Genomic DNA, 21,659 nt, shown 5'->3' with positions numbered 1-21,659 from the left:
CAGCGTCACCCCCCTCGGTGGAACTAAACTTCCTGTCAATTCAAGTGCATTGTGGGTAAGCTTCTGTAAACACACGATAAAACAGAATTTGCGACTATATGATTGAATGTCTAGCTATGCTTCATCTTTTATAGGAAATCTTTGTAATGTCAGCGTGAAGACAATTTTCCATTCTAACTCTCTTCCGCACGCATAAATAAAACAGCCCTCGGAGGCGTGGCCACAATTGGAGCCAAAATGGCACCGTCCGGATCCCAGCTTCACACTTTAAGCAGTGATTCTTCAGAGCAGCTAGTTTGCTAACTTAGCAGCCTGAACAACAACAACAAAAAAAACCCCAACAACGCGGAACTACCACAGAGCCGCGGAGGGACAGCTGAATATGGCAGAGCTTGAACCGCAGCAAGGAGACCAGGTAGTTGATGACCGTTAGAACCGTTTATTCCGCAACAGCCAAACCTGAATCTAACCCGAACAAACTCTGTTTTGACAGGACCTTGAGAAGAAAATAGTGGAGATCAGGCAGAGATTCAAGAACGAGTTACTCAAAGGTAACACGGTTATTGTGGATAAGTGGATATTAACTCACTCACTGGATATTAATTTTCCTTTAGACGATTTTTTTGGATCTATTACATTGTTACTTTTGTTTTGCATACTTATTCGTATTTGTGCTTATTTGCTCAGCTAAGCTTCAACAAGGACGTGAAGGGCTGCAGTTAGAATTTAACAAAGTTGTTAAATTCTAATTGGAGCCCAGTTCTGTACACCCCAGACATACGACATTTCTGACCTCCCGTGGGACTTTAATATGGTTTATTATGGACTCCAATCAACAATTAAAGTTTTAAAACAGTTAAAGTCAGTGAGTTTTTGAAAGTGAAACCTGCTGCCTGACCTGCTTGAACGTCATGTGATCGAGTACTTGTGCTGTGTTTGTAGACTCAACAGATAAGTATGACCCCAGGGATGTGGAGAGGATTGAGCAGGAGGATGCTCTGGTGGAAGCCTACCTCACATGGAGAATGTATGTTGTTGATGACACCTTGAAGATGATAGATGAAAGTCTACTATGGAGAAAAGAGTTTGGGATAAATGGTAAGAAGCTGGAATAACTGTTTTAATCGTCAAAAGAGTTTTATGTCAAAAGAAACATATTTTTTGTTTTAATGGGCATTGCAATGCTGTTGAAATGGTACACAGATCAATTATGCAGGTACTTTAAAATTTAAAACTGCAACTTAATTCTAAAAGCTTAAATTTAGTGGTAACTTACATCCTTTGTTTTAACATGTCTCTTACAAAAAACTAATTAAAAAGTAAAAAGAAATTTACTTGACTTCAAAGTCTTTCTATTTTGCCATTGGATAATTTCATTTTTTGCCTATTTTCACCTCCTATCTGTACCAATAAACTAAACAGCTGATGTTATAATGCCAAACTTTTTGCTTGGCGCTTAAACCAGAAATCTCAAACTCACTTTTTAGTTTTATATTGAAATGGAGCAAAGTTTGTTTCTGGCACTTATATAATGTTTAAAGTTTGAGCAATGTAAAAGTTCTTTGTTCTAAGTAACCCACTTTTGAGCACTATGAAATTTTTTTTCTAAAAGGAAACTGGACCCAAATCTGGAGATGATAAATTTAGCATTACACATCTGAAATTAATAATGCTCCCAGAAAGTCTCAGCTGAATCAGCTTCACTGGCCAAGATTGTGTGCAAAAGCAAGAAATCTGACATTTCATTCAATAACTCACAGCTTACTGGCATAAAGTATAAATATAGACACTCTAGAGGAAATTAAATAAAGGAGAAAAGGAACAGTAAAGGCAGGTTGTGGTAGACAGCATTCATGCTAGCGCTCAAACGTACTGAAGTTCAACATCCAGCTTTGCTCAAAGTAGAAATGTTGACATTGGCATATGTGTTGCAAGCTCCTAACACAAATCTGTGGTTGCCCTTGTGCTTATCTCAGAAAAACAGAGTCTCTTTGTGTGTTAAACAGCCATATCTCCATGCATAAGTTACCACAGAGAACAATGCGCTCTGTTTCCCCTGAGAAATTTGAAAGACTTGTTGTTTGCTGGCCTTTTAATCCAGCAAATTCTATTTTTCTCCGAGTTGTTTTAGGAAATGTGATTTATTTGAGTCATTAGTGCCTCAGGCCACTGGGATGTGGATGTAGGACTCAGTCGACATGCTGTTAGTTCTTAGCTTCAACTTTTAAAAAGAGCTAATAAATGTGTGGCTTTATGTCTCCGGGATGTTGCGAGGAGTCTGGGGAGCATTTTTTTTAATTTAAATTTCCTTTACATTTGGCACATCCAAATGTAAAGGATGTGCCAAATGTAACACCGAATGCCTCTAAATCTGAATTTTTGGGGAACCAACACCATCCGGACTGCCTCTACTGTTTGCTTGTCATGTTGCATGTATCTCTGTCTGATGATTGCCCCATCCTAAGTAATTTGTTTTTCTTCATTGTAGACGTGAGTGAGAGCACCATTCCCAGGTGGATGTTTGAGAGCGGTGCCATCTTCCTCCATGGCTACGACAGAGAAGGCAACAAACTCTGTATGCACACGTTCTAATACATCCTTACTCACACACACTGGAATGATATGAATTTTCCCATTGTATTTTTTGAGTAGAAGTCCCATGATATTTATGCTATGGCACATAAATACCTTTGCACAAAAGCTGTTTATTTATGCCATAATTTTATATTATATTTTATTATTATTTTAAACACAAAAAAATCAATATCTAATTGATTTCATTTTAAATAGAAGAGCAACAATTACTCCTGTTACAGATAAAATATTCCAACATATTTACACTTAAGACTTAGTTATCTCTTTTTTTTTTTAGTTATTTTGGCTTAAGCAAAAAGCTGGAATAAATTTAATAGTAGTTTTTACATAAACATTTTTATTACTAAGAATTTTGTTTCATGTTATATTAGTGCTCCTCAATAACACTCAATAAGGTAACACTAATGCCTTAGTGTTACATTATTGAGAGTGACAGGTGGTGCTACTTTAGTTTCAATCCCATTCCTGTCAATATTTTACTTTTAGAACACTTTCAAACATCTAACCTTGTCTTTGTTGTAAGTAAAGGAAAATGATAGCATGTTACTTTTAACCACCTCTAACCACCATTGCACAGCAACAGGTGGTTTGTTGTCCAGAAACAATAGATGAAAAATAGCCTTTTGGCTAATTCTGGCGCATTTACAGAAATGTTCATTCCTGTACCAAATCAAATAAATTACTCAAAATTACAAAATTACTTAGCTGTGTGCTGCATGCAGTTAAGAAAAAAATTTGGTCTCTGTATCATTTCCTCTTGCATATCATGAAATGGAATTTAAATCAAGGCACGCGGTGGTGGAAACATCTATAGACTGTAGCTTTTTAAAATCTTGGTTGCCAACACATGCCTAGTGCACTGATGGCTCAGCCATTATGTTGTCATGAAAGAGGTATTTGAGCATTTCTGACTTGTTTTAAGAAATAAAACAGATCCTGTTCTTTGCACACAGTCTGGTTTAAGGTGAAGCTGCACATCAAGGATGCAAAAACAGTCGTGGACAAGAAGAAGTACGTCGCCTTCTGGCTGGAGCAGTATGCAAAGAAGGAGCCCGGGATGCCTCTCACCGTAGTGTTTGATATGACGGAGTCTGGCTTTAGCAATATTGTAAGTCCAGCCTGTTGTGTTTTTATTGTTTTTCAGCTCAGCTGGAGTTTTGTCATGAAAAAGAGCATCTCATATGGTTATATCTCTTGGCATTTGTGAGAGGATGTAGCAAGACGGCAAGCTCTTCAGTGGTTTTTAACACGTTGAAGATTAAAGTAGCCTTTAAATCCTGATGGTCAATTCGAGTTGACTGTCTAATCCTTTCACTTACTTTCTCTCAGTCAGTGACGCTCTGCTGGAGAAAGGACTGTTAAATTTGTCATTACCCAACACAAGCAACTATAGAGACATGACATACAATTATTTGTTTAGAAGAACAGATGAGAAAGACATGAGGTGGGGTTCTTTTGAAGCCCACGATGACCTGCGCTAGATCCAGTCAGTGTGATCTAATTAGGGCTTAGGAGTGAGTCCACTGCAAAAGAGTGAGTATTCTAGCCTATTATGGAGCCTCGCCAAGGCCTTAAGATCCTTCCTGTTGGCCTTTCGGACAGTCAGTTTGATCAACTCAGTTAGCATAGACAGTAGAAGAAGAACCACCATATGAAACTTGTCAAGCTGCAGAAGAAATCTTGAAAATAGTTTTAATATAGTTCAATAAACAGCAGAGACCCAAGATTTCTTTTTTTTTTTTTGTCAATGTTGAAAAGTGTTGAAAATTGTTCAAACAGACTTGCAATAAATTTTTATTTAAACCTTAGTGGGTAACTTCAGATCTAGAGGCGATCAAATGAGAACAAACATCCTCCTGTCAAAATCGTTTTCTTCCGCATATTTTTATGTGCTACTTTATACTTTTGAGGTTGTTTCCTTTGTGAATCTCCTAATTTATAATTATTTTTCTTTGTTTTAGGACATGGACTTTGTAAAGTATGTCATCAATTGCTTCAAAGTATACTATCCAAAGTTTTTATGTAAGTAACATAACACTAAAAGATATTCTGATATACCAAAGATATTATCTTTCAATTACGGATTGCTTGTGATCTTTGCAGCTGCTTTTAAGTCAAATATGCAAAAAGAACACAGTAGTTTTATCAAGGAACTTTGTCTTTTTCTTTTCAGCTAAAATGATCATAGTGGAAATGCCTTGGATCATGAACGGTGAGAAAGGGTCTACTTGACTCTGATGATTTTTGCTGCACTGTGACTTCATTAAAAACATGATTTTTAAACGTATATCCTGGTTACAGCTGCATGGAAGATTGTGAAGTCCTGGTTGGGTCCAGAAGCCATCGCAAAGCTGAAGTTTGCAAGCAAAGCTGAGGTTCACACATATATTGGTGCAGAGTACCTGCCGCCTCACCTGGGTGGATCGGTATGCTCCTGTGTTTTTCTTCACTCCATTATATCAAATGACTATTAATTAGCCTTTCAAAAGTATTCTTACTTAAACCTTTTCACATTTTTAAATGTATCACAATAACAAACCTTAATGTATTTTAGTGGGATGTGGACAGAGAATGAGACAAGGATTTTAAATTTTTTACTAATATCTGTCAAATTTATATCCTGTAGAATCTTTCACTGAAATTACTGCTGCACATCTAGACACTGAAATTCTTTTTGCCAATTCTCCATTGGCAATAAAAGGACAAGTTTCTAACTTGTTCTACAGATATTCAATTGGATTTTGGTTTGACCTTTGACTAGGCCATTTTAGCTCAATAATGTGCTTTCTAAACACTCTGTTGCATCTTTGGCTGTATGTTTTGGTTGTTCTGGTTTGCTGCTTTTCTGATTAACAATAATAACCTGCCTGTCCTGCCAGGTTAGCTTGTTTTCTACCTGTCGTTGGGTTGGCAGATGTGCATCGTCCTTTTCGCTTTTGGATGATGGATTGAACAGTGTTCAGTGAGCTGTTCAGTGCTTGGAGTATTGTTTTGTAATCCAACTCTGCTTTGAACTTCCTCAACTCTCTCCCTGACATTTCCATGTGAAACGTCTCGCTGGACGTTTCACATGGATTATGAAATCCGTTTGTTTCTCATTTTGTACTTTTTATGCTTGATTTGACAACCGAGTTATTTAGCTCGATTGAATAATTTCTACGTCTGACTTGTCTGCTGTGCTCCTTAGTTTTCATATTGCTAATTGTTCTCTGATGTTTTCTAACAAACCTCTGAGGTTTTTCACAGAACAGCTGCTTTTATACTGAGATTAAATGACATATAATTAAAATACAACTGCATGGCATATTTTTGTCCATGGACACTCTTGGAAAACCATGAAGCTCTTTTCTTTAATTTTCCAGTTATGTCCTGCTTCATGTTGCTCTGATGTATGCAATCACACAAAAAGACATGTAGGTTTGTGGTCTTAATGTGACAAAAAGTACAAAAAATTCAATAACTACGACTAATTATGCGGGGTTCTGTATGTTTTGATATGATGTTGAAATATTTTAGAAATTTCTAAAAACTGATGAAGTGTATATTTTTCTCTTGTAAAAATGACAAAATTATGGGTCATGTAGTTTTTGTGAATCTATTAACCTCATTACATCATAAACCTTCCCTTTGCAATTTCTTTTGTCTGACACGTTTAAAGTTAATAACTTTCTGTTTTAATTAGAAATAATATATCATAATTATAAATTAGAATCCATCAGTTGCACTTTACATGCCAGATTTGCAGTAAGCAAAATGATGTGCCCCGTTTCTTCCAGGACCAGTTCAAGTACACATACCCGCCTCTTCCAGACGATGACTTCCAAACCCCGCTGTGTGAGAACGGGCCGATGGCCAGCGATGATGACGCCGAGAGCAAAGAGGGTGAAATGGAGAGCAGAGACACCCTCGAGTCCAGCTTCAACTCCGAGATCGTGGCAAAGCCTAAAAAGGTAAATTGTTTTGTGAATACATCAAGTAAATCTTTTTATTTTTGCTATGAAAAATAAAAAGATTTATTGATGATAAAAAGAAATTCTTTTAGTTTCTTGCAAAATTATAATTGCATAAGTATATGAGACTCATGTGTTTTCTAGAGTTATGCTTTGGACCTCATTGCAAGTATGAATTTGATTTTGGATGAGTCAGAGTTGTATTGTACACTGCCTGGCCAAAAAAAAAGTCGCCACCTGGATTTAACTAAGCAAATGGGTACAAGCCTCCTATTGGATAAGTACTGCATAGGCGATTATCTTTCAGCTGGCAACAAGTTATTTAACCCCAGCTGATGCAATGAGTAACTCCTCATTTCTTAAACAACCATGGCAAAAGACATATCCTGTGGTCGTGGAAAAGACGTTAGTCTGTTTAAGAAGGGTCAAATCATTGGCATGCATCAAGCAGAGAAAACATCTAAGGAGATTGCAGAAACTACTAGAATTGGGTTAAGAACTGTCCAACGCATCATTAAAAACTGGAAGGATGGTGGGGAACCATCGTCTTCCAGGAAGAAATGTGGTCGGAAAAAAATCCTGAATGATCGTGATCGGCGATTACTTAAACGTTTGGTCAAATCAAATCGAAGAAAAACAACAGCAGAACTCAGGAGTATGTTTAATTGTGAACGCAAAAGCATTTCCACACGCACAATGCGAAGGGAACTCAAGGGGTTGGGATTGAACAGCTGTGTAGCCGTAAGAAAACCTCTAATCAGTAAGGCTAACCAGAAAAAAAGGCTTCAGTTTGCTAGGGAGCATAAAGATTGGACTCTGGAGGAATGGAAGAGGGTCATGTGGTCTGATGAGTCCAGATTTACCCTGTTCCAGAGTGATGGGCGCATCAGGGTAAGAAGAGAGGCAGGTGAAGTGATGCACCCATCATGCCTAGTGCCTACTGTACAAGCCTGTGGGGGCAGTGCTATGATCTGGGGTTGCTGCAGTTGGTCAGGTCTAGGTTCAGCAACATTGTGTGCCCAAAGAATGAGGTCAGCTGACTACCTGAATATACTGAATGACCAGGTTATTCCATCAATGGATTTTGTCTTCCCAAATGGAACGGGCATATTCCAAGATGACAATGCCAGGATTCATGGGGCTCACATTGTGAAAGAGTGGTTCAGGGAGCATGAGACATCTTTTTCACACATGGATTGGCCACCACAGAGTCCAGACCTTAATCCCATTGAGAATCTTTGGGATGTGCTGGAGAAGGCTTTGCGCAGTGGTCAGACTCTCCCATCATCAATACAAGATCTTGGTGAAAGATTAATGCAACACTGGATGGAAATAAATCTTGTGACACTGCAGAAGCTTATTGAAACAATGCCACAGCGAATGTGGGCTGTAATCAAAGCTAAAGGCAGTCCAACAAAATATTAGAGTGTGACCATTTTTTAGTGGCGACTTTTTTTGGGGCCAGACAGTGTATTATATGATTGAGAACTAAGTGTGATTATTTGACTCTGACACATTTAGCAGCACCCAGCTTTATTTTTTAGATTGACTAATTTCAGACAGAGGTGACCAGGTTGTGACATTGCACATTTTAAACTCCCCATGTCGTGTTTTTAGTCAGGACCTCCAGATTTCAGAGTGTAATCAGGCCGGCTATGTGATTATCATTAAGCTGTTTTTCATGGTGTCTATTGAGTTTGTTCTTTAGAGGATTTTTTTTGGCTTGCATTAAATCCAGCTAAGCCTTCACAGGCACGCTGCTGCTCTTCAGTTCCTCATGGTGTCCACAGAGGGTCTGTTACTTAAGCTCTTCCATGCTGTCACAAGATTCCTCCTCCCTGCATCATGAAGCGCTATCACTGAGACGGCTTGCACCCTGGAAATGTTAAAGCTGCTGTCGCCTTCCTCTCAGTATGGTTTTTTAGTGCTGCACCCTGGATGTAGACAGCCTGCAGCTCGTGTCATGTATGGCACAGATTCTCTTCTGACTCCCCATCAGGATTACCCAGATCTCCTGCCATGATATTTTTACTCTTCCTTTCTCGTTTTTGTCCTAAAAGATGCTTTATGAAAGCCAGCCGTAAAGTAATAAATGAGATACCGTTAAGGTGGACACATTTACAGGGTCTCTGCGCAATTGTAAAACTCTGGAATATGATTCCAATTTTTCCAATTTTGGATTAGTGTGGAACAAGTATTATGGGAGTATAGGAAAAAAAATATTTTGTTTCCAGACTTTTTCTCTTTTTCTCCGTCACTCTCTTAAGATTTGTCTTCGTGCATCAGTCCGTATTTTTCTCTAGTGATCTTTTATCCAACCATCCATTTGTCCGTCCATCACTCTGCTTATTGTTTATCATTCCTCTTTCTAATTATCATTTTATCCATCCATTTTTACTATGCATCTATCTATGTGTATGTCTTTAGGGACATTTTCCATAAACTCATATGGAAGGTATTTATACTTTACAAATTGGCTAAAATTGCAAGGAACTCTGGAAAATCAAGTCTGGAAAAATCTGGAATTGCAACACACAAGTGAGTACTACAATGTTGTATATACATTGTAGTAATTGAAACAGATTAAACTTATACTTTTTTCATTTTTCTGTAAGTTTTTGACTGCTATATTCAGCTTCATATAGGATTCAAATTACAAAGAGAGAGGCAGGCTTTGTAATATGTCCACAAATATGTGGACAAACAGCAGGTTGAGCTGCAGTCTACATGAGACAAACCATGGTAGCCAGAGCTACACCCACAAAGTTTTACTGAACAAACAATGAACCAATTGTTAAAAAGCTGCCACGCTGATTATTCACAAGAGATTAAGACTTTTAAAACAAGTCACATCAATTACTTGTTATCCTAGGTGTAATCTACAGGCTGAGGTTTGAGCCTCAGCCTGTGTTCTTTGTAGGGGAAAAAATCCTATTTGTTCTTAAAAGTTACATTGCTGTCTTTAAATATATATATATTTTTATTTTATTTGAGTCATCAGTGCTGTTTTGTACTTTTACAGTATTGTTTGATGACTTTTTGGTCCAGAAAGTCGCTGTCTCCCGCGAGACGTTTCACATGGATTATGAAACCCATTTGTTTCTCATTTTGTACTTTTTATGTTTGATTTGACAACCGAGTTATTTGACTGGTAATTTCTACCAGCAGGAGATTGCTTGGAGTTAATCTTTAACTTTTCATAAATTGACTGATACAAACAGGGATCAAAACCACATTTAAAGAAAATGGGATGGAAAACTTTTGAAAAAGAATGCACACAGTATAATGAAATTGTATGAGATTTATTTTTGGCCATTTATTTCCATAATTTATCAGAATTATCAGACTACCGAGAGACAGAAACCAACATGCAACTGTTAAGTACATGGATACACAATAGGAGTACAAGTTGGCAAAAGGATATTTTGAGCTAATTATTTTATGTAAAATCACAATAGCCCTCTACGCATCAGTCAACCAGGCCAGGAAGAGGAAGATGTTTTTCTCGCTAGCTTGTCAAAATATAGTTACACAATCACTTTTAGGAAACTCCTCAGAAACAAAATAATCATTCCCGAGTGCATGTCAGAAGGAAGGCTATAAATAAGGCTGTCAGATGATCTAATAAACGTTCCCTGAATATTCAGGGTGAAAAGTCACTGAGCAGCTTGTCTGAAAACTGGAACCATTTACCGTAGTAGTCTGAGCTGCTTCCATCACCAAATTACAGCCACCCAGTTATTAACAACCTCCTCTTGGTGGAAAGCGTCCTCATTCATAGCTGTAGTATTATCTAGTAATTCCTATTTAGCGGCATTTAGTCAAAGTTTTCAGTTTTTTTTATTCTGGAGAATCATATGCATTTTGTCCTTGCGCTGAATAGAAATAAAGCAAGCTAATAATAGCTTGTTAATTAATGTATCTACTCATTTAGAACATATGTGCTGTTCATTACTTGCAACTGTAGCTTTAAAACAGCTTTACCTCCAATAGCGGAGAAGTCTCCTCTTTAGTTTCCACAGCAGGATTCTGTGCGTTTTTTCAGTACTGAGAGTATTTCCAGACAGGCAGGAAAAACAAGAGAAAAGTGTAGAAGCCTCTTTCAGTCAACTGACCAGCAGTTGGCAACGCGCTGCATTACTCTGGTACTTTATAGGGTCATACCTAAACCCATATTTTATAAATGATATAAGTATTTAAAACAAGGATGACCAGTTAAAGGAAAAGGGTGAAATTAAAGATTTCATGCTGACAGACAGGTCAGGGTTTTAGTTGGTCTTTTTTAGCATAAAAGTGTTAATGTAAAGTGTTGGCTTTTTATTGTTGTTGTTTGTATGTGTTGCCGTAAATGTGACTTAACATGTGGTTCTGTATTGCTACAACAGGCTATTGGCGCTTTGAGCTCGTCTTGGCACATTCCGCACAGCATTTAATTCTTTTCCTTCTAATCCATCTTGCCTAAATAAATAAAAGTCTCTTTCAGTCACTCCTCTACTTTCCCCACATCAACTATCGGTCTGCCCCCTGAGGTCCTCTGAGGTCCAGAAGCACTGAGCTGATAGCTTAATGGCTTCTTTAAGCTAATTTTCTGTCTTTCTTTTTGTTTTGTTTTCCTTTCTGGTTGCGGAAACAAGGGGTGGCTGTGGTAAAGCGCTTTAGGATCACAACCACAGCAGAAGCTCAATGTGTGGAAGATCTCTGCAGACTGGAGAGGCAGGTTGTACTCATTTGACATGAGTACGCCTCCCGCTAATGTCGACCCGAAGTTGCCACCACCACTCCTACACAAGCCCAATCCTTCGCCCATCATGGACCTCACATTTACAATTTGGCCCCAACAAATTTGCGTCTTTGTGATTATCGGATGATGCCTTTTTAATAGGCTGTTTTTTGGGGGGTTTTTTCTTGTTTTTTTTTTTTTTCTTTTTGCACGCCTTTGAAATGCTGATGTAAGCGAGACGTACGTTTAATTAGCTTTTATAAAAGGTCAGCACACTCCCGGATGTCCATAAATATTTCACATTATTTGTCTCATCTAACCTCCCGATTAATAACTACTAAGATAATTACTGTTATATTACAGTAGACCAACTTATTAACCCCTAGCACTTAATCCTTAATCAAACCTGCCATTTGAAGCTGCTTTTTAATGTAAGCCTTGTGTGCCTTACAATCAGATATTATCTCTAGCCAAGTCTGAAACTTGAAAGTTTTTAGCAGTATTGACAATGTTGCTGTGTGCCTTAATTTGTATTGCACAAAGAAGGATATTTGACCATGTGCATTTCAAATACAAGTCAGTTGTCTTTGCATTTCATATATTGTGCAATGTATGGAAGTAGCATTTTAAATGTCTTTCTTTTATAGTGATCTTTAATTTATTCATTCTGCTATAGCCTCTTAATTTGTTTCTCATATTAGATTCCCCTCTATTTTTGTTCCCTATTAATCTATAATGGATTTTTGAAATTGTATTATGGGAGTCAGAAATGGGGCCAATGATTGTTCTCATCACTACATTGTACTTTTAATTCCAGTATCTGTAATAAGGTGCAATCTACTTTAAGCATTTACTTTTCCCTCTAATTTGAAGTTGTTATACATTTCAAATCACTTTATATTTGATTCTGACATAATTGTGTTGAGTTTTCTCTTGAAATTCAATAAATAATCAAACTGGAAGCTGACAATCTCTTGACGTCTTCTTTTTTTTTTGATTAAGTTGCATGAAAGGGAGACACAACCTTGCACATTTTGTAGCTTATGAACTGGGAATACACAGTTCCCCTTTGAGTCAGCAGTGTTTGCTCACGTATTTCCCTCAACTGGCCTCTTCCTTTACTCTCATTTACCGTCTCCTGATGTTTTCACCGTCCCATCAACCGTACATTCTTTGTGGCTCAAGCATCCATATATTTAAAGGCTTAGCCAGTCATGTAACATGTCTGTCTGTCCAGTCAGCCTTTGTGTGGTCTGTGCTCTGACTGGGAAGGATTTGGGTCAAAGTTCAGGAGCCTTTTGCTGCTCCCCCATGTGAGGTATCTCATGACTCTATCCCAAATGACTTACTTTGGTTCATGAGGATGTTTTTTTTTTTTTATGTCAAAAGTCATGAGATTGCGGAGTCACACTGGTTCCTTATTTTCATGGATATGCTTGGTTTTATTTTTCCATTCCCTCTGGATGCTGCCAGGAGCAAAGTTCAGGACTCGGACTGAGAGTGCATCCATAAAATAAAAATAAAATTCCTCTATTAGTATTTCATTCTGGTAACGACATTTCATCATTTTTTTTTTTAAACAGAGTAGCTTATTAATTAAAGTTGACTGTGATTTCTTGTACTAACTCATAGCGACCTACATGGAGGTCAAAGGTCAAACATTTCATTTGAGAAGGGGTGCTAGGCGAGGTTTCGATGATTACATTCTACAGTATGTCTTTTGTGTGTTTTCTAATTATGTGGTCTTTTCCATTTCAGGTGAATTTTCTAGAAGAAAGCTTGAGGTCAGAGGATGGTGAAAGAGACACAAACGTGAGAGTGAAAGGAGTCAGGAAGCCACTCACCACCTTCAAAGGTCTTCTGCTAGATGTTAGGTAGGCCCCGCTTTATCTTCTCACTTTCTGTTGTGACGACTGTGTATATTATTTATAAGATAATTTATTAGTCTCCCATAGGATACATAGCATGGGAAACTAAGAGAGCACATAAACTTGCAGATGTCCTCCCCACCTTGAAACGTGAAGGAGGCAGCATCATGGCTTTTTCTCAGGAGGGATGTGAGGGAACTGGTCAGGGTTTACTGGGAGATGAGTTCAACTAAATACAGGGTTATTCCTTGGGAGTTGGGAGGACATAGAAAATACACTTGAGTTTGTGGTTGTAGCATGAAAAAACATGGATCCAGTGGTGTGAATATTTTTGTAAGGCCTCTAGAACCAGAACTACTCCTTTTTAATATTTTAAACAAACAATATCTTAACTGTAGATTGATTGGATATAATCTTTTCTTTATGATCAGCGGATATAATCCATACGTAATCACTAGGGGTGCAACAATTGCAGTTTTCTGGCTGACCGCCGATTACCGATCTATAAAAAGCCTGACCTTTCAATTCCAATTTTGGGCAATACCATTTTTTTTTTGTTTGTTTGAAATGTTGCTAACTATAGCAAGAATGTCACAGAGATGGCAACAGTGGGGTGACTATTGTTAGCTGCAAACATGCAGACATGACCTGTCAGTCAAACCTCTCTCAAGGAAGAGTGATCAGTTATCAAGGGTGGTTAATGGTTGAGTGCCGTAGATGTTTATAAATATTTTAAATGGATAAAAACCCAGACCAAATGGGACGAACTGCAGCTTTTTTAGTCGTCTTGTTTTACTCTTAAGTTTGGATCTTTAAAGATGGACTAAACGTAGTTCTTGGTGAATATTTATTGTTTTAATGTTAGTCTATTGTAATTTTGATCAACTTCTAAAATCTAAAGTCTACAGTGTATCTTGGATGCTTACTTCAAGATTAGTTTACCTGATCTTTACCTAAGAAAAACCTTTTTTTTCTTTTTTTAGCTTGTGTCCTTTCCGTCTTTGCCCTTCCTTTTAACAAACAGTCCTTTAGGAGAAAGTGTGAAGTCATGCAGACTGACAAGAAACTGATGGATCAGAGAGCGTAGCTGTCTGTCACTCTGAATCATCATGCTATGGACCCATGTGGGAATATAAATATGCTGCTGCTAGTTTTCCAGCAGGTCAATCCAGCATATTTAATCGATATTTCTATACAGTGGATATAAAATATTCTGATTGCTGAAACTGATTGAATAGTTAATTTAAATATTAGTAAAGGATGTGAACACTTTTGCAACCAGTTACTACACTTATTTTCTTCGCTTCTAATAGATTTGTTAGATTTTTCAGTATCAGTATTTACCAGATAAATGTTATATTAAAGACAAAGAAGCTTTGAAATAATTTACTCTGGTGTTCTTGTCCTTTGAGTCCCTAAGACCTGATATTTCAACAGTCGTGGTTACGCTTTTCATATCCGCTGTACATGTAAATGAAATAGAAAGGCTGTTCCATTTATATTTGCGGCAAAGCCAGTTTTGCTCGTGACTCCATGTGCACAACTATCGACACATCAAACTGCTTTCATCACACCTACAAAAGCAGGAAGTCTCACAAAGGCAATTTTCTCTTCTGCGTTTGAGCATGACAATATCAAAACTGTCATGGAAATTTTCCGCCGTTCCTATCCAAATGAAGGTCGCAAATGAAAATGACTGTGCTCATTGTTGATGAATATAACAGTAATTGTAGCAGTAGGTATGAAAGAACTGGAGAGTGAAAAAGAACAAAAGGGGAAGTGCTTTGTTTATAAAAGAAAAGAACAAAATCATCCACACTTCTGCATAGCTTTGGTGAGGTTGATTTTAACTGTGTGAGTCAGTTGGAAGTATGATTGAACTCTGCCCACATTTTAAAAATAAGACCGGGACATATTAATTTATCCAATCTGACCGTGTTGTAGTCATCTTCTGAGAAATGCTTCAGAAGATGACTTCATTATTCTCTGAACATACGGGCTCGCATGCTAAATCTAAACCTGAAACAATACATGCTGAACGCACAATTACTGCACAATCCCTTTGTGAGTTTTAACCTATTTCTGTGTGTTTGTTCTGGCCCCTGCAGAATTTGTCCTTGCAGCTTCATTACAGCACAAATAGGGCAGAACGTATTAGTTTGCTTTTACCTAACAGCACTAACGGTTAGGCACGATAGCACCTATCTGGATCTTATCTCCAGCTGTAATCGGGTTGTGTTGTAATGTGCTTCTATGCTGGATTTAAAACTCATTTGTAAGACCTGAAGCCAAGGTGGCCATCTTAGTTACCATATGATTGTTTTATTCTTTACCCTGGTGCTAATTGTTATTTTAGTAGTTTATGTTTTTTGTTCTTTGCTCACAAAATATGAAGAACAAATTCCCAGTAGCCAAATATTATCATTCTAAAACTACTTGAAGGAAATGTTTATAATAAAATGGATTTACTGGTGCTTTATAGATGGAGTAAAATAGTTGCACAAAACAAATATTTACACTTTTTACTTTCTTTTTTTTTTCTTCTTCTTTTGGTGGCAAAAAGTTTAGTTTTTCACACACCGACTTGACGCTTCAGGTCAGTATTGATGTTTTTCTGCCTTTTTGCCCTGATTGATCTAGTGAGACGTGAGCAGGAATCCAGGATGTTTCCAGTCGATCTTTCATTGATTAAAAATGAGTTGGCGTTGTAAATCAAACACTGAAACCCATTCTACTGAGAAACGCTGGCAAGCAATTAATTACCACTCAACAGGGGAGCCAGGATCCTCTTTTCCTTCACAGCACATAGTCCTTCATAAAAAGCCTTGCAGAAGTAGGCTTACTCTTTGACCTTTTAAAGCATTTTTCACTGTACAACCACAAACTTTAATACGTCTTTTTGTTATTGTCAAGTGGAAGAAAATTATTCCGATTTCAAAATAACAATCTTTTTTGTTTTAATAAAAACATATTTTAATAAAAGCACTCTACCATTTCACAATTATGGGCAACTTGTGTTGCACCAACATGTAATATAGCAAAGACATAAAAAAGAACATTTTCATAGGAATTTGAATATTTTTGCAGCACTTCTTTTGTTTCAATTATTTACCGAATCCAACATTCATTGACATTCAGATCAGTTTGTTCAATTGCTACAACTATTTTTTTTTTTTTTTTACCTCGCACTATATAATGTCATTTTCAAGAATAATGTGAGCCGAATTCTGTTTCCACTGTGTGGCGGCTTTGAAGTGAGGATTTCTGACTCCTCTGAGCTGTGAATTATAGAGATAAACCGATTAAACCGAGCCTTAAATGCAGTTATACTTCGGAGCTCTGTTAGCTTTTAATTCAAGGCTGGGGGCTTCAGAAGAGAGTAGTGGTCTTTGATCTTGTGTTTGCCAGAGGTTCCTAGGCTCGCTCTGAGCGCGTTTCTACAGCTGTTTGAAGGGAGAAAAGAATACACAAGGCCATTAAGAAGAGAGGGAAAAAAGGCTTTATTTTTGGCAGTTTTAGGCCATGGAACATAACTAGGCTGCATTTAAATAAAATATTAAATATTATACTGGTTTTCTTGTTTGCAAAGCTTAGGTTGCCAGTGTTCACTGTGCACTGAAGCCAAGTCGGTCTAATCACATGCCCTGCAAATTGGACTGCTGTAAACTTGATTGGAGGACAAATTAGGTTCTCCTCATCACAAGGAAAGCAAAAAGAACGTCAAGCCTAAATTATAAGCCACTGGGTTTTTGGGGGGTTTTTTTCTCCTCTTGGCCATAAAATTTGTTGCTCTATTCTGTTGACAGTTCATCTCATACCAAATTTTGATTTTCTGCTCCAATAAACAAAAGTATCCATCTGTTAATCAACTCTCCTTTGGGACAAATTCAGAAATTTAAATGGGAACATTTACTTTTGTGTGTGTGTGTGTGGTTTTTGTTGTTGTTGTTTTTTTCATGAAAGTTGCAACAACTATGTAGTTTATTTTAATGTTTAGCTTAATTTTGTTGGTAGATTTTTTAAAACCAACATACAATTATTATTTTTTTCCTGTTAATTTCAACTGGACAACAGCTGAACAACTCATAACCTAAGAGCAGCACTAGAGAAAGCTCATGGACTTATACCCAGCAGTCTTGTTTTGTATTATCTTCATATTTTTTTAGTGAAACAAAAACAGCTTTAAGGCGAATTAATTATTTTTGTCACTGTAGTATAGTTGTACACTGAAAAATTCAGTATTGTAATTTGAGTGGTGGAAAAAACTCTGCAGTGAAAACGCAAATTTACCATTGAGTTTGTTTCTGGCAAGAAAAAAAGATGAATATGTTGAATGACACTTTAGGTACGGTTAAATATTTTATGTCTTGCTTCAGTTTTTTTCTTAACAAGAAAAGAATATAAACCATTTTTAAACGAATCTCTTGTTTTATTTGGCCAAGTATAATAAATGGGTTGTGCTCAAGTTTTTCTTTTTTGTATGATAGTCTTTGGTCCGAAATCTTTGGTACAAAATTTTTAGTGCTGAATTACAGTAGATTGCTCTAATAAAAGATAAATTGTCTGTATGGCTTTTTGAACACTTCAGCCATGGGGCCAATAAGTATGGAGGGTGCTATGAATACCATTTTCATTCAACTGAGTTTAAGATCAAGAATTTTTTTCTTCACATCTTTATTTCTTGAATATTGAATGACACATCAATAGTCAGGAGCCGTTTATTTTTTTCCTCCTTTCACAGTGAGGCAAAATATAGTTTGTAGCCAATATATAAACAAAGAAATTCCATTTTCATTCTTTATAGCACATTTCCACAGAAACTGTCCCTTAGGGAAGGCATGGTGGTTAACAGGAGAAGCTTCATATCCCCAGATAATTAGTCCTCACAGACGCCAAGGAACGAGAAATGCACCAGAACGGAATGTAATAAGATTTAATAACAAAGCGTGTGGAGTAACAAATGAAAACCGATCCTTTTTATTTTTTTGTATTTTTGCCACATTTTCTAAGATATGAGCCTCTGGTTTTGATTCAAATGTTTTTGGGGGGTTTTTTTGTGTGCGCTGTAGTTGCTGTAACTAAACCCCTTTTTTTTCCCATCTCTTTTCTGCTTCAGTCCTTCTGAGGAGCTCAGCTTTGGTTCCGGTGAGAACGAGAAGAAATGCCTTATTATTCTGAGCAATGTCACCAAAAATCAGGTGGCTTTTAAGGTAATTGTGAAATCATTTCACTCTGGCGTTATGAGGGAGTCATCACATTGTCGCATTCGGTAATGAATTAAAACGTTTCATCTAATTAACGAGCCCCGTGCCTCTGCTTGCGCAGGTTCGTACCACGGCGCCCGAGAAGTACCGAGTGAAGCCCAGCAGCAGCAGCTGTGAACCAGGGGCCTCGGTGGACATAGTGGTGTCCTTGCATGGAGGTACAGCACTTAACACTCTGCACGCTATCCGCAGCAGCTGAGCTTTAGAATAATCAAACGCTGCTCTGCGTTACCTTCCCAAAGTGCAGGCAATCACTTTTTCTTTGCCCCACATGCATATTTCAGGTGAGATAAAAGAATCGCTCCCTCCCAAAACAAAACAGTCAGGTAGCTGACAGAGAGTTGAACCACAGTGCAACCTTCAAACGCCGACACGTCGGTTTGAGGTTTGATGTGCTGAGCATATCTGAGGAGAATCAGCAAACCTGGCTGTTACCTTGGTTTTTATGCTGTTGTCTTGAGATTTTTTTTTTTTTTTCCTTACAAAATCTTTTCAAACAGTACGGTAATTTAAGTCAGTTTTATTGCCACTGATTTATATTACTTTCTAGATAATTCTCACATTTAATATCACAGAACAATTCGTTGATATCTTTGGTTTATTAAAAGTTGTATTACCAGCAAAAATCATGGAATTCCAGACCCACTCTCACCACTTTTTACGAAATCAACCATAACAGTTGACTTAAATGGTTTTATTGATGGGTTTTGTGCAGGTTCCCTGGCCTCTCCACAAGACAGATTTTTGATCATGGCTGCAGAAATGGAAAATGCTGGATCACAGGAACTCACTCAGTTCTGGAAGGAAGTCCAAAAAAACAAGATCATGGAGCACCGGTGTGTATCTGTTTCCTTTTATTGCTCCTGTTGATAAAATGTGATGTAGACAGAGTGAAGGACAATTACATAATTGCAAGTTTGCATCAAGAAAAAGAAAAAAAATCAACATGCAAATGAAAACGGTTAATACTTGTATGCTTTCCATCCATCCATAAATGAGCAGCAAGACCTTATCCATTGTGAATTCCTATAATAAATCAACTTTTTCATAACTTTCTAATTTACTAAGCTGTATTTGCATGTCAGAGTAGACTAATTCAGTAGGAATGAATCATACTAAGTCTATATATCAGAGTTAATTTGAATCCAAATTTCTACTTACTGCTCTTATTTCTTGCCTCTGAAAATCCTCGAGAGAAACTTTTATCCAACACATTTTACATGTTTTCATGTCAATCTCTAAGTACCTTTTTGATCAAGTGGAGCTGGTTTTGCACATCTGCTCATTGGACTCTGACCTTCTTGCAGATTGCGTTGTCATGTTCTGGACAGTGTTAAGTCAGCAGCCGTCCCTCATAGGGACAGCCTGGGGGAGCCATCGACCAATGGGCAGCAGGAGTTAAGCACGGCGGTGAGTTCTGATGCCAGGATTTTCAGAATGTCACCACTTTGCCATTACGCATGCATCACTGGGCATAAGTTAAAGGCATAGGTGCCATTACCGTTGCAGTTTACTAAGGACACATGCAGACTTGGGCTCCAGCTCATTCAGATAAGACTCAAAAGTTATTAATGCTAAGTATAGTCGAATGTTGCATGACGCCTGCTGTTTGTTTCATCCCAGAAGTAAGTCAAATTTGATCAAACGAAATGCCTGCAGCCTATTTTATCATAATCATTTAGAATGTTTATTTTTCTAGCCTTTCCTGACAGAGGCAGTCGATTATTTATGTTAAGGGGAAAAGAAAAATTCTGGTTACTATTGAGACAAACTGTATCGACATTTGACACGTACTTTAGCATCATCGGTATTAATATAAGGGTTAATTCACTACATAATATTGATTTTTACCTTAACCTTAACTTTAGTGTTTTAAAAATGCTGCCAAATTTTCTGAATTCAGCATGAGCTCAGTTGGATTAAACTGAGACTTTGCTGTAGACTTCCTGTTATCGGCACACTTCCTGCCTGAAAGAACAGACATGGCTCAGCTGATATGGTGGCAGTAAAACCCCTTGGTTGCATGGCAGCACAGGCTCTTTATGACTTCAGCAGAACACTTTAATTTCCTCTGCGTCCTTAAACAAACACCACCTGCATACAAAGCACAAATGCATTACGACTCATACGCAAGCAATATTTTTTGCTGATAAATTTGTGATATGCAGCCCACCCTAACCCCAGCTGTTTCATGGGTTGTTTTTTTTTTTTTACCAGCTTATGCGAGTGATGGCCTGCAACTCTCGACTGGAGCAGAAAATGAACTCATGTCTGTGGGTGCAGAAGGTTCTCACTGGGCTGGTGCTGGTCCTGCTAGCGCTGAACCTGCTGTGTCTCTACCTGCTGGGTACGGCTCAGCGACCGAGCTGACCTGCCGCCGGCCCCTCCACCTGCGTATGTCAGCCCTCCAGGAGGCGCTGACGGCTCCAGCCGCGCCACAGTTGACCACTTGATGGGACGCTGGTCCTCTGCTAAACCCACCCATGTCCCACTGGCTGCCGCCCTGAAGAGTAGCAGAGCTGACTATCGAGACATGTCGGTCCACGTGGAGCTAAGAGATTGTTCTGCTGCCTACTAGGTTAATGTAACGGATTGATAGATTCTGTTGTGGCTGATCATGAAAACATAATTTAAATTAATAACATTTATTAGAATTTGTTGGAAAGATTAGTCATATTAAGGATTATGTAGAGCTTTTTTTTGTAATTTGTGAATCTACAAAAAATTTATTTAAACCAACATATTATAAAATAAACCCTTTTTATTCAACCTTTACTGTTTTTATTTTTGGTCAAGTCTTTGTTATGAATGTCAAGACGGCATTTAAATACCCTCCTTATTCTTCAGCTCCAGCTATTTCAGCCACTAAAGTTGCCCAGTTATGCAAAATTATTCCCTCTCTTTAATAAGCTCCCATTAAAACGAAGCTTTGTAATTGAAAACATCGCAGCGAATGACCTTACTAAACTTCTCCACGCTCAGACCCAGGAGCCCATGAGAGAACTGCGTCTCCACCACCTCATTTTATTTTAATTACCCCAACACTAAACTCAACTAAAAATACCAAAGCAATTACTGGCAGAGCACAAGGACGTGGCACAACCCACTTGTATCTTAGTGGGAAGCGCTGATATCAGTAACAAGATCCAGCTCGGAGCAATCAGGACGCGAGCCGGAGTATGAGGAGTGAGCTCGTTATTAGATGTTTGCAAACCCGAGAGATGACTGAAATCAACAACCGCCGTTTGTTTGCGGTGGGTGG

The 21,659-nt window shown here is 37.9% G+C and overlaps 1 protein-coding gene and 1 long non-coding RNA gene across 3 annotated transcripts; one reads left to right on the top strand and one right to left on the bottom strand.

The window, feature by feature from the left end:
- The first annotated feature begins 13 nt into the window (after positions 1-13).
- mospd2 (motile sperm domain containing 2) lies at positions 14-21,172 on the top strand. Of its 2 annotated transcripts, XM_028023966.1 has the most exons (16): positions 14-55; positions 206-415; positions 494-551; positions 943-1,098; positions 2,489-2,575; positions 3,549-3,703; positions 4,557-4,617; positions 4,769-4,807; positions 4,897-5,021; positions 6,372-6,545; positions 13,024-13,139; positions 18,250-18,343; positions 18,459-18,555; positions 19,113-19,233; positions 19,705-19,807; positions 20,615-20,767. In XM_028023966.1, the coding sequence occupies exons 2-16, from the start codon at positions 383-385 to the stop codon at positions 20,765-20,767; spliced, it is 1,572 nt and encodes a 523-aa protein (XP_027879767.1). In that variant the 5' UTR covers positions 14-55; positions 206-382. The 2 variants fall into 2 exon arrangements, with proteins under 2 accessions (XP_027879767.1, XP_027879768.1); XM_028023967.1 differs by lacking the exon at positions 14-55 and having other exon boundaries at positions 78-415; positions 20,615-21,172.
- On the bottom strand, positions 18,941-19,698 carry LOC114148587 (uncharacterized). Its single transcript, XR_003596300.1, has 2 exons — positions 19,367-19,698; positions 18,941-19,260 (listed from the first exon to the last, which is right to left on the bottom strand). It is a non-coding gene; the product is annotated as an uncharacterized LOC114148587 (long non-coding RNA).
- Positions 21,173-21,659: the final 487 nt, after the last annotated feature.

Source organism: Xiphophorus couchianus, chromosome 7 (assembly GCF_001444195.1).
Source record: "Xiphophorus couchianus chromosome 7, X_couchianus-1.0, whole genome shotgun sequence".
Classification (NCBI taxonomy): domain Eukaryota; kingdom Metazoa; phylum Chordata; class Actinopteri; order Cyprinodontiformes; family Poeciliidae; genus Xiphophorus; species Xiphophorus couchianus.
The sequence above is the reverse complement of the archived record's forward strand: the minus strand, read 5'-3'. Positions and strand labels throughout refer to the sequence as shown.

Coding starts and splice junctions, on each gene's coding strand:
- mospd2 (XM_028023967.1), top strand. CDS start 383: ATGGCAGAGCTTGAACCGCAGCAAGGAGACCAG. Junction 416..493: donor AACCGCAGCAAGGAGACCAG/GTAGTTGATGAC, acceptor CTGTTTTGACAG/GACCTTGAGAAGAAAATAGT. Junction 3,704..4,556: donor AGTCTGGCTTTAGCAATATT/GTAAGTCCAGCC, acceptor TCTTTGTTTTAG/GACATGGACTTTGTAAAGTA.